The sequence below is a fragment of the Cetorhinus maximus genome, chromosome 5 (genome assembly GCF_964194155.1).
Source record: "Cetorhinus maximus chromosome 5, sCetMax3.hap1.1, whole genome shotgun sequence".
NCBI classification, from domain to species: Eukaryota; Metazoa; Chordata; class Chondrichthyes; order Lamniformes; family Cetorhinidae; genus Cetorhinus; species Cetorhinus maximus.
This window is the reverse complement of record NC_135883.1, coordinates 169,545,949-169,558,224: the sequence shown is the minus strand read 5'-3', so window position 1 is coordinate 169,558,224 and position 12,276 is coordinate 169,545,949. Positions and strand designations below refer to the sequence as shown.

The window sequence follows — 12,276 nt, the reverse complement described above, 5'->3', positions numbered from 1 at the left end:
TTTTTTCTAATCAAATAATTATTCAGTTCTGTTTAGAAAGCCAAGGTTGAATTTCCCTCCATTTCACTCTCAGGCTGTGCATTCCAGACAGTAATCACTCAATGCCTAAAAACATATTTCCTCATTTCGCTTTTGGTCCTTTACCATTCTCCTTAAATCCTTATTCTCTGGCTCTCAACTCTCCCACCCCTCTTGATTTTGAGAGCTCTATCAAATCTCCTCTCAGCCTTTCTTTCCTAAAGCCCCAAGCTTCTCGAAAGAATATATGTTACTAAAATCCCTCATAAGACCTTAAGACGTAGGAGCAGAAGTAGGCCATTCAGCCCATCACAGAATCACAGAATCATAGTGCAGAAGAGGCCCATCGGCCCATCAAGTCTGCATTGACACGTGAGAAATACCTGGCCTACCTACCGAATACAATTTACCAGCACTTGGCCCATGGCCTTGAATGTTATGACATGCCAAGTGCTCATCCAGGTACTTTTTAAAGGATGTGAGGCAACCCGCCTCCACCACCCTCCCAGGCAGTGCATTCCACCTTCTGGGTAAAAAGAATTTTCCTCACATCCCCCCTAAAGCCCTGCCCCTCCCCTTGAACGTGTGTCCCCTCGTGACTGACCATTCAGCTAAGGGGGACAGCTGCTTCCTATCCACCCTGTCCATGCCCCTCATAACCTTGTACACCTCGATCAGGTCGCCCCTCAGTCTTCTCTACTCCAACGAAAACAACCCAAGTCTATCCAACCTCTCTTCATAACTTAAATGTTCCATTCCAGGCAATATCCTGGTGAATCCCATCTGCACTCCCTCCAGTGTAATCACTTCCTTCCTATAATGTGGCGACCACTACTGCACACAGTACTCCAACTGTGGTCTCACCAAGATTCTATACAACTCCAACGTGACCTCCCTCCTTTTGTAACCTATGCCTCGATTGATAAAGGCAAGTGTCTCATATGCCTTTTTCACCACCCTACTAACATGCTGCTCCACCTTCAGAGATCTATGAACACACACGCCGAGGTCCCTTTGTTCGTCAGAACTTCCTAGTGTCATGCCATTCATTGAATACTTCCTTGTCAAATTATTCCTTCCAAAGTGTATCACCTCACACTTTTCAGGGTTAAATTCCATCAACCACTCATCTGCCCATTTGACCATCCCGTCTATATCTTCCTGTAGCCCTGGACACTCAACCTCACTGTTAACCACCCGGCCAATCATTGTGTCATCCGCAAACTATATCTATATCTTCCTGTAGCCCTGGACACTTAACCTCACTGTTAACCACCCAGCCAATCATTGTGTCATCCACAAATTTACTAAACCTACCCCCCACATAGTCATCTATGTCGTTTACATAAATGACAAATAATAGGGGACCCAGCACAGATGCCTGTGGTACGCCACTGGACACTGACTTCCAGTCACTAAAGCATCCTTCTGTCATCACGCTCTGTCTCCTACAACTAAGCCAATTTTGAATCCACCTTATCAAATTACCCTGTATCCCATGTGCAGTTGCCTTCTTTCTTAGTCTCCCAAGTGGGACCTTGTCAAAGGCTTTGCTGAAATCCTTATAAACTACATCAAATGCACTACCCTCACCGACCCACCTGGTCACCTCCTCAAAAAGTTTAATCAAATTTATAAGGCATGACCTTCCTCTGACAAAGCCATGCTGACTATCCCTGATCAAACCTTCCCTCTCCAAGTGAAGATAGATTCCCTCCTTCAGAATTTTCTCCAATAGTTTCCCTACCACTGACGTGAGACTCACTGGTCTGTAGTTCCCTGGCTTATCTCTACAACCCTAATTAAATAGCGGAACCACATCAGCTGTTCTCCAGTCCTCTGGCACCTCCCCCCTGGCAAGAGAGGAATTAAAGATTTGGGTCAGAGCCCCTGCGATCTCCTCCCTTGCCTCCCTCAGCAGTCTGGGACATACATCATCTGGACCTAGAGATTTGTCCACTTTTAAGCCTGCCAAAACCTACAATACCTTGTCACTGCCTATATCAATTTGCTCAAGAACCTCGCAGTCTCTCTCCCCGAGTTCCATACCTTCATCCTCATTCTCTTGGGTGAAGACAGATGTGAAGTATTCGTTCAACACTCTACCAGTGTCCTCTGGCTCCACCCATAGATTGCCCCCTTGGTCCCTAATGGGCCCTACTCTTTCCCCGGTTATCATCTTCCCATTGATATACTTATAAAATATCTTGGGATTTTCCCTACTTTTACCAGCAAGAGCTTTCTCATATCCCCTCTTTGCTCTCCTAATTGCTTTCTTAAGCTCCATCCTGCACTTTCTGTGCTCCACTAATGCCTCCACTGATTTGCTCCCCTTGTACCTGCTAAAAGCCTCTCTTTTCCTTCTCATCGTATCCTGAATATCTCTGGTCATCCTTGGTTCTCTGGGCTTGTTACACCTTCCTATCACCCTAGAGGGAACATGTTGAGCCTGTACCTTCCCCATTTCCTTTTTGAACGCCCCCCCCACTGCTCTTCTGCAGATTTCCCCACAAGTATCTGTTCCCAGTCTACCTTGGCCAGATCCTGCCTTATTTTATTAAAACCCGTTGTCCCTCAATCCAAAACATTTTTGTGCAATTTGTCTATTTCTTTGTCCATAACAAGCTTAAACTGTACCATGCTGTGGTCGCTAACACTAAAATGCTCCCCCACCAACATCTCAGCCACCTGTCCGGCTTCTTTCCCCAGAATTAGGTCCAGCACTGCGCCGTTCCTTCTTGAACCCTCTACATATTGACCTAAAAAGTTCTCCTGTACACATTTCAAGAAATCCACTCCATCCAAGCCCTTAACACTATGTCTATCCCAATTAATGTTGGGAAAGTTGAAATCACCTAAAAGACCGTATTGTTATTGTTTTTACACACGTCCGCAAATTGTGCACATGTTTGCTCCTCAATTTCCCGCTGACTATCTGGGGGTCCATAATAAACACCTAACAATGTGGCTGCCCCTTTTTTATTCCTAAGCTGTACCCACAAAGCTTAATTTGATGCCCCCTCCAAGATATCATCTCTCCTTACTGCAGTAACTGACTCCTTAACTAATAATGCAATGCCTCCTCCTCTTTTACCTGTCTCGCCTGAAGATTCTCTATCCCGGAATGTTGAGCTGCCAATCCTGCCCCTCCCTCAACCACATCTCTGTGATGGCTACTATATCACAATTCTACGTGTCAATCCTCACCCTTAACTCATCTGTTTTACCTGTAATACTCCTGGCATTAAAGTAGAGGCCATCCAGCCTCGCCTTACTCCCTTGAAACTTAAAGCAGCTATACTCCCTCTGACTTGATTGTTTTACTGTATTGACGTGTCCCTATTCTGCTAACATACTGTGTCCCCTCCCCCTGCCGAATTAGTGTAAACTCCTCCCAACAGCACTAGCAAACCCACCCGCAAGGATGTTAGTCCTGCTCTGGTTCAGATGTAGACCGTCCCACTTTTACAGGCCCCACCTTTCCCAGAAACAGTCCCAGTGATCCAGGACTCTAAAACCCTCCCTCCTGCACCAACTCTTAAGCCACCTATTCATCTGCACTATTCTCCTATTTCTGTGCTCACTAGCACGTGGCACTGGGAGTAATCCAGAGATTACAATTCGAGAGGTCCTGCTTTTTAGTCTACTGCCTAACTCCCTGAATTCTTGATGCAAGACATCATCCCTCTTTATACCTATGTCATTGGTACCAACATGTACCATGACCTCAACCTTATCACCCTCCCCCTTCAGGATGCCCTGCAGCTGTTCAGTGACATCCCGGAACCTGGCACCAGGGAGGCAACACACCATCCTGGAGTCACGTTGACGGCCACAGAAGCGCCTAATTGTTCCCCTGACTATAGGCTCTTCCTCTCTTCCTCCCCTCCCTTACAGACAGGCTGCTTATTGGCTCTGTCTGCACTCCCTGGAGGAACCAGCGCCCTCACCAGCATCCAAAATGGAATACCGATTTGCGAGCGAGACCCCAGGGGACTCCTGAAATACCAGCCGGTTTCTCTTGGATTGCCTGGTAGTCACCCATTCCCTTCCTTCCTCAAGTCCCTTCAGCTGTGGTGTGACCACCTCTCTGAACGTGCTATCCACGATGCTCTCAGACTCGCGGATGCTCTACAGTGTCCCCAGCCACGGTTCCAGCTCTGAAACTCGAGCTTCCAGGAGCTGCAGCTGGACACACTTCCTGCACACATGCTGGTCCCAGGCACTAGAAATGTTCCCGGATTCCCACATGGAGCACTAGGAGCACACCATGCCTTTGAGCTCTCCTGCCATGACTTATCTCTTTAAATTAAACCTTTTAAATCAATTACTCTAGGGCCTTCTTTTGTGATCCTCATCACTGCAGAATATACAAACTATAACCCACAAAAATACCTTAAACTATAAGCAATAAGTGTAATAAATACTTACCCGACTTTACCCACTACTTACCAGTCATTCCTCTCACTGGTAGCCTCTACTGCTGCAGCAGGACAAGACCACTCTCTGAAGATTTAAGAAGTTGGATAGCAAAGATAAAGTGCAAAGAGCACCTCTTCCCCTCTGCACCAAATTCCCACTGTGCACCAAATTGCCAATACCCACACTCACTCTGGCTGTGTCTCACTCACGATGAGGTCTCTCCCCTGCTTGTGGGCAACCACACTGATACTCTAGGTGTGGTCTAACTAGTGCCTTGTATAGTTTTAGCAAGACTTCCCTATTTTTATACTCCATTCCTTTTGAAATAAAGGCCAACATTCCATTTGCCTTCCCTATTACCTGCTGAACTTGTATGTTAGCTAATCCTTGGAACCATTTCTGTAAATTTTTACTGCACCCCCTCCAATTCCTTTGCATTCTTCCTTAAGCGTGATGCCCATACCTGGATGCACTGCTCCAGTTGAGACCAAACCAGTGCTTTATGAAGTTTCATTATAACTTCCTTGTTTTTGTACTCTTTGCCACTATTTATAAAGGCCAGTAACCCATATACATTATTAACCACTTTCTCAACTTCCGCTCCATGTGCACATATACTCCCAAGTACCCTCTGCCACTGCACTCATCATAGAATTGTATCTTTTATTTTATAATGTGTCTCCTTGTTCTTCCTATCAAAATCATTCAGTTCACACTTCTCTGCCAAGATATAGTTCCAAGTCAGGATGCTGTGTGGCTTGGAGGAGAACTTTCAGGTGATGATATTCCCATGCATCTATTGCCCTGGTCCTTATAGGTGATAGAGGTTGTGAGTTTGTAAGGTGCTGTCAAAGGAGGCTTGCTGTGTTTCTGCAGTGCATCTTGTAGATCACAGAATCACAGAATTGTTACAGCACAGAGGGAGGCCATTTGGCCAATCTGCACTGGCTCTCCAACTGAGCAATTCACCTTGTGCTATTTTCTTACCTTCTCCCCATAACCCTGCACTTTATTCCTTTTCAGATAAGAACCTAATTCCCTTTTGAATGCCTGAGTAGACCCTGTCCCCACCACATTCTCAGGCAGTGCATTCCACATCCTAACCACTCGCTGCATGAAAATATTTTTCCTCATGTCATCATTGCTTCTTTTGCCAATTGCCTTAAATTTGTGCCCTCCCATTCTTGATCCTTTCATGTGTGGGAACAGATTTTCCCTACCTACTCTGTCCAGACCCCTCATGATTTTGAATACCTATATCTCCTTTCAGCCTTCTCCAGAAGGCATTTGATAATACGCGGAAAATAAAAGCTCATTGTATAGGGGGTAACATATTGGCATGGATAGAAGATTGGCTGGCTAAAAGGAAGCAGAGAGTAGGCATAAATGGGTCTTTATCAGGTTGCTAAGATGTAATGGGACTGTAACTGTTTACAATTTATATAAATGACTTGGATGAAGGGATGGATGGGATGGTTGCCAAATTTGCTGATGACACAAAAATAGGTCAGAAAGTAAGTTGTGAAGAGGATAAAAGGAGGTTACAAAAAGATATAGATAGGTTAAGTGAGTGGGCAAAGATCTGGCAAATGGAGTATAATGTTGGAAAATGTGAAATTGTCCATTTTGGCAGGAAGAATAAAAGAGAAGCATATTATCTACATGGTGAGAAATTGCAGAGCTCTGAGATGCAGAGGGATCTGAGTGTCTTAGTGCACAAATTGCAAAAGGCATGTATGCAGGTACAGCAAGTAATTAGGAAACCTAATAGAATGCGAGGGGAATTGAATACAAAAGTAGGGAGGTTATCCTTCATTTATACAGAGCACTAGTGAGACCAAATCTGGAGTACTGTGTATAGCGTTGGTCACCTTATTTAAGGAAGGATGTAAATGCCTTGGAAGCAGTTCAGAGAAGGTTTACCAGACTAATGCCTAGAATGGGCGTGTTGTCTTATAAGGAAAGGTTGGACAGGCTAGGCTTGTATCTGCTGGAGTTTAGAAGAGTAACAGGCGATTTGATTAAAACATATAAAATCCTGAGGGATCTTGACAGAGTAGGTGTGAAGAGGATGTTTCCTCCAGTGAGAGAATCTAGAACTAGGGAGGGGTCACTGTTTAAAAACAAGAGGTCGCCCATTTAAAACAGAGATTTTTTTCTCTCAGGGGATCATGAGCCTTTAGAACTCTCTTCCTGAAAAGGCAGTGGAAGCAGAGTCTTTGAATATTTTAAGGGCAGAGGTGGATAGATTCTCGGTAAGCAAGGGGATGATAGGTTACCAGGTGTAGCCGGGATGCAGATTTGGGGATACCATCAGATCAGCTATGATCTTATTAAATGGTGGAGCAGGCTCGTGGGGCCTAATGGCCTATTCCTGCTCCTTGTTCGTATATTCATATGTTCTTCTCCCCAACTTCTCCAATCTATCTTCATAACTGGAGTTCCTCATCTCTAGAACCATTCTCATGAATCTTTTCTGCACTGTCCCTAATGCCTTCACATCCTTCATAAAGTGCAGTACCCAGAACTGAACGGAATACTCCATCACAGTATAAATTGAACAACAACTGTTAATTAAAAGTACCCCCCTTATACTTTGTTTTACATTTTCACTGAGATTTTTCTTCCAAATTCCCTCCCCTGTTCATCTATCAGGGTGCTTTGTAATGTCACTGATAGCAAGCTGTCCACACAACCGGCATGACTCCATTGTAAACAATGAAGGCTGTGAATTCAGATCCACAGCCACATACTCCCGAAAAACCACAGCACTAATTGTAATGCTGCATCTCTAAATCAAAAGATTCTTTTTCTGGCACCTTTCAGATAAATATTGATTGTATGCAAATTTGTGTTGGGCAGTAATTAAATAATGTAATGAAGAACAGCCTGCATTTATTAAGGTCACATGAACAGGTTATCTTTCTCTTTCCAGACAATCAAACCTGCTGATATTTCCACTGTGCGTAAATTAGCCAAACCACCTCACCTGATTATGAGGATTCTCGACTGTGTGCTGGTTCTCTTCCAAAAGAAAATGGATGCAGTCACCATGGACCCTGAAAGACCCTGTGTCAAGCCATCCTGGGGGGAATCTTTGAAGGTGACTCAATTTATTATAATACTGTGATGTTTTACCACAAGAAGTAAGTACTGATCTTAAGAGATGACTTCTGCCTATTGTGTCATTCAGAAGAATATGGTTTCCTTCTTCATTCTCAACACCCTCATATCACAAATGAGATGCCAGGATCAGTCAAGTTCCAATCTCAGTAGAGAATGTTTCGATATAAAAGCTGCTAATAAATAATTTATGAAATTATACACTGTTAATTTCCATATAAAAGATTTCTGTTGGGAATTTTGTTGACTGGGAATTCTGCATAGAGCAACTGACCTCCTGACTCCCCAAACCCTGAACACCATTAACCAGGCACAAGTCTGGAGTGTGATGGAATATTCTCCACTTGCCTAGATGACTGCAGCTCCAATCTCCTCAAAAGGCTCAATACCATCTAGGAAAAAGCAGCCTTCTTGATTGGCACCCCATCCACCACCTTCAACATTCACTCCCTCCACCACTGATGCCCAGTGGCAACAATAAGTTGCACCATAGCAACTCACGAAGACTCTTTCAACAGCATCTTCCAAACCTGCGACCTCTACCATCTAGAAGGACAAGGGCAACAGATGCATGGGAACACCACCACATGCAAGTTCCCCACCAAGCCACACAGCACCCTGACTGGGAACTATATTGCTGTTCCTTCACTGTCGCTGGGTCAAAATCCTGGAACTTCCTCCCTAACGGCACTGTGGATGTACCGACACCACACGGACTGCAGCAGCTCAAGAGGACAGCACACTACCATCTTTTCAAGGGCAATTAAGGATGAGTAATAAATGCTGCCCTAGCCAGTGAAGTCCACATCCTGTGAATGAATAAAAAAATGTTGATATTGTGTTGATAATGGAGACCTTGCTCAAGAAAGGGCAGGACTGGATATTAAATATTCAAATTGTCCAAGAAAGATAGAGAAGGAAGAAAAGGAGGATGGGTGGCAGTATTGATTAAGGAGAACATTTCAGGACAGGATGTCCCAGAGGGATGAGGGACACAATCTATTTGACTAGAACTAAAGAACAAAAAATGTACAATTAAGTTGCCTGGTGAAATCAATAAGCCACCAATTCGTGGGAAAGATGGAGTGGAACACATTTTGAAGGAGATTGCAGAGAAGTGCAAGAATTAGAGTTCTTAAAATGAGTGTCTTGAAGTATCTGAATATAGACCAGGATAGTAGTAATGCAAAGGGCAAGAGTTCCTAGAGTGTTTAAGAGAATTTTCTACAGAAGTATGTTTCCAATCCAATGAGAAGGGAGGCATTGCTGGACCTGCTTCATGGGAATGAGGTGGGCTGTGGATCAAATGTCAGGAGAACATTTAAAGGACAGGCATCATTGTACCATAAGGTTTAGGTTTGCTATGGAAAAGGACAAGGAATAATTCAGAGTGTGAATGATTAACTGAGAGAAAGCCAACTTCAATCGGGTAAGAATGGGTCTGGGCTGGATACATTGGAATTGAAAGTTAGCAGGAAAATCTAACTGAACAATAGGCTACCTCTGAAGAAACGATAGCTCAGGTAGATTCTTTTTGTTTCTTTGTTCTTTCATGGGACGTGGGGGTCATGATTCTCCTTCTGCCCAGATTGTTTGTCTTCTACGGACTGTGCTAAATGTGGCTTCAGCAATGAAAACCTCATTCTTGGCTGTCTTCTAAGAATCAATTCAGCTGACATTCTGCCATAGTGTGAGATGTCTTATGGTAAATAAACAAAACATTTGCCAGTTTGTTTCTTTCAATTCGTATGTAACATTGCTTCACAAGAGCACGCTTAACAATTTTTACAGTGTGCTATGCTGCTCCATTTGAAGCAGGATGATAATTTCCTTTGGGAATCCATAAGCAGCAAGCAAACTACACAAAATGTTGAAAGTTTTGCTCTTTGTTGTTTGATTCATTGGAAATCCTTCACTCCACTTCAAATGACTATTGACCACAATCAAAGTCTGCAAAATCTATGTGCAGCCTCTGCCACACTCTAGCTGCCCATTTCCATGGTTGAAAAGGTACCGATGGCATCTCCTACTCTATCTACACTGTTCCACTGTGCCTTCTATGTCTTTATCAAACATAGCTTCTCGCTAGACTCTATCAAGCTCAATGCTAAATGTTGATTATGAAGAGCATAGCAACTGTGATCTGTGCCTTTTATGGATTACAACCCTGGCTTCCCAATCTTTATCAACTGATAACTAATTCTTACACATAAAAATGGCCTGATTTCTAAATCCAGTATCTGGCCACCCATTTGTGATATAATTGTACACCCTTGCCAATACAGGGACCCTGTGATTTGTTCAACCAATGTCATCTACTAGAACCATAGAACACTACAGCACAGAAAAACAGGCCATTCGGCCCTTCTAGTCTGTGCCAAAATATTATTCCGCTAGTCCCATTGACCTGCACCCAGTCCATAACCCTCCAGACCTCTCCCATCCATGTATCTATCCAATTTATTCTTAAAACTTAAGAGTGAGCCCGCATTTACCACGTCAGATGGCAGCTTGTTCCACACTCCCACCACTCTGAGTGAAGAAGTTCCCCCTAATGCTCCCCTTAAACCTTTCCCTTTTCACCCTAAAGCCATGTCCTCTCATGTTTATCTCTCCTAATCTAAGTGGAAAGAGCCTACTCGCATTTACTCTGTCTATACCCCTCATAATTTTGTAAACTTCTATCAAATCTCCCCTCATTCTTCTAAACTCCAAGGAATAAAGTCCTAACCTGTTTAATCTTTCCCTGTAACTCAACTACTGAAGACCTGGCAACATCCTAATAAATCTTCTTTGCACTCTTTCAGTCTTACTGATATCCTTCCTGTAGTTAGGCGACCAGAACTGCACACAATACTCCAAAGCTGGCCTCACCAATGTCTTATATAACCTCACCATAACATCCCAACTCCTATACTCAATACTTTGATTTATGAAGGCTAGTATGCCAAAAGCTTTCTTTACAACCCTGTCTACCTGTGACGCCACTTTCAGGGAATTATGTATCTGAACTCGCAGATCCCTTTGTTCCTCTGCTTTCCTCAGTGCCCTACCATTTACTGTGTATGTCCGACCTTGGTTTGTTCTTCCAAAATACAACACCTCACACTTTTCTGCATTAAATTCCATCTGCCATTTTCTGGCCCATTTTTCCAGTTGGTCCAGATCCCTCTGCAAGCTTTGAAAGCCTTCCTCGCTGTCCACAACGCCTCCAATCTTAGTGTCATCAGCAAACTTGCTGATCCAATTTACCACATTATCGTCCAGATCATTGATATAGACAACAAACAACAATGGTCCCAGCACAGATCCCTGAGGCACACCACTAGTCACAGGCCTCCAGTCTGAGAAGCAATCATCCACTACCACTCTCTGTCTTCTCCCACACAGCCAATTTCGAATCCAGTTTACAACCTCTCCATGGATACCAAGTGTCTGAACCTTCTGAACTAACCTCCCTTGTGGGACCTTGTCAAAGGCCTTACTAAAGTCCATGTAGACAACATCCACAGCCTTTCCTTCATCTACTTTCTTGGTAACCTCCTCGAAAAACTCTACAAGGTTCGTTAATCATGACCTACCACGCACAAAGCCATGCTGACTATCCTTAATCAGCCCTTGGCTGTCCAAATAATTGTATGTCCGATCTCTCAGAAGACCTTCCAATAACTTACCTACTACTGATGTCAGGCTCAGTGGCCTGTAATTACCTGGTTTACTTTTGGAGCCTTTTTTAAACAATGGAACAACATGAGCTACCCTCCAATCCTCCGGCACCTCACCCGTGGCTGAGGACATTTTAAATATTTCTGCCAGGGCCCCTGCAATTTCTACACTAGTCTCCCTCAAGGTCCGAGGGAATATCATGTCAGGCCCGGGGGATTTATCTACCTTTATTCGCTGTAAGGCAGCAAGCACCTCCTCTTAATCTCTATATGTTCCATGACATTACTGCTTGTTTCCCTTCCTTCTATGCCAGTTTCCTGAGTAAATACTGATGCAAAAAAACTGTTTAAGATCTCCCCCATTTCGTGAGGCTCCACACATAGACGACCACTCTGACCTTCTAGGGGACCAATTGTGTCCCTTACTATCCTTTTACTCTTAATATACTTGTAGAAACCCTTCGGTTTTACCTTCACATTATCTGCCAAAGCAACCTCATGTCTTCTTTTTGCCTTCCTGATTTCCTTCTTTAGTATTTTCTTACATTTTCTATACTCTACAAGTACCTAATTTGCTCCTTGTTGCCTATACCTGCTATACACCTCTCTCTTCTTCTTAACCAGATCGCCAATATCCCTTGAAAACCACGGTTCCCTATGCCTGTTAACTTTGCCTTTAATCCTGACAGGAACATGCAAACTCTGCACTCTCAAAATTTCGCCTTTGAATGCCTTCCACTTACTGAACACATCCTTGCCAGAAAACAAATTATCCCAATCCACTCTTCCTAGATCCTTTCTCATTTCCACAAAATTGGCCTTTCTCCAATTTAGAATCTCAATTCGAAGACCAGACCTATCCTTATCCATAATTAACTTAAAACCAATGACATTGTAGTCACTGGACCCAAAATGTTCGCCTACACATACTTCTGTCACCTGACCTGTCTGGTTCCCTAATAGGAGATCAAGTATTGCATCCTCTCTCGTTGGTACCTCTATATATTGATTTAGAAAACTTTCCTGAACACATTTGACAAACTCCAAG

General features: G+C 43.6%; 1 protein-coding gene across 1 annotated transcript in view; it reads left to right on the top strand.

Annotated features, from left to right (window-relative positions):
• The window catches only part of LOC144681152 (dynein axonemal heavy chain 8-like), a 1,929,890-nt gene that overhangs the window by 1,524,954 nt on the left and 392,660 nt on the right, over window positions 1–12,276 (top strand). Inside the window, exon 66 of the mRNA XM_078542879.1 lies at window positions 7,376–7,543. Within this exon, the coding sequence (XP_078399005.1) occupies window positions 7,376–7,543 (168 nt within the window). The remainder of the gene's footprint in view (window positions 1–7,375; window positions 7,544–12,276) is intronic.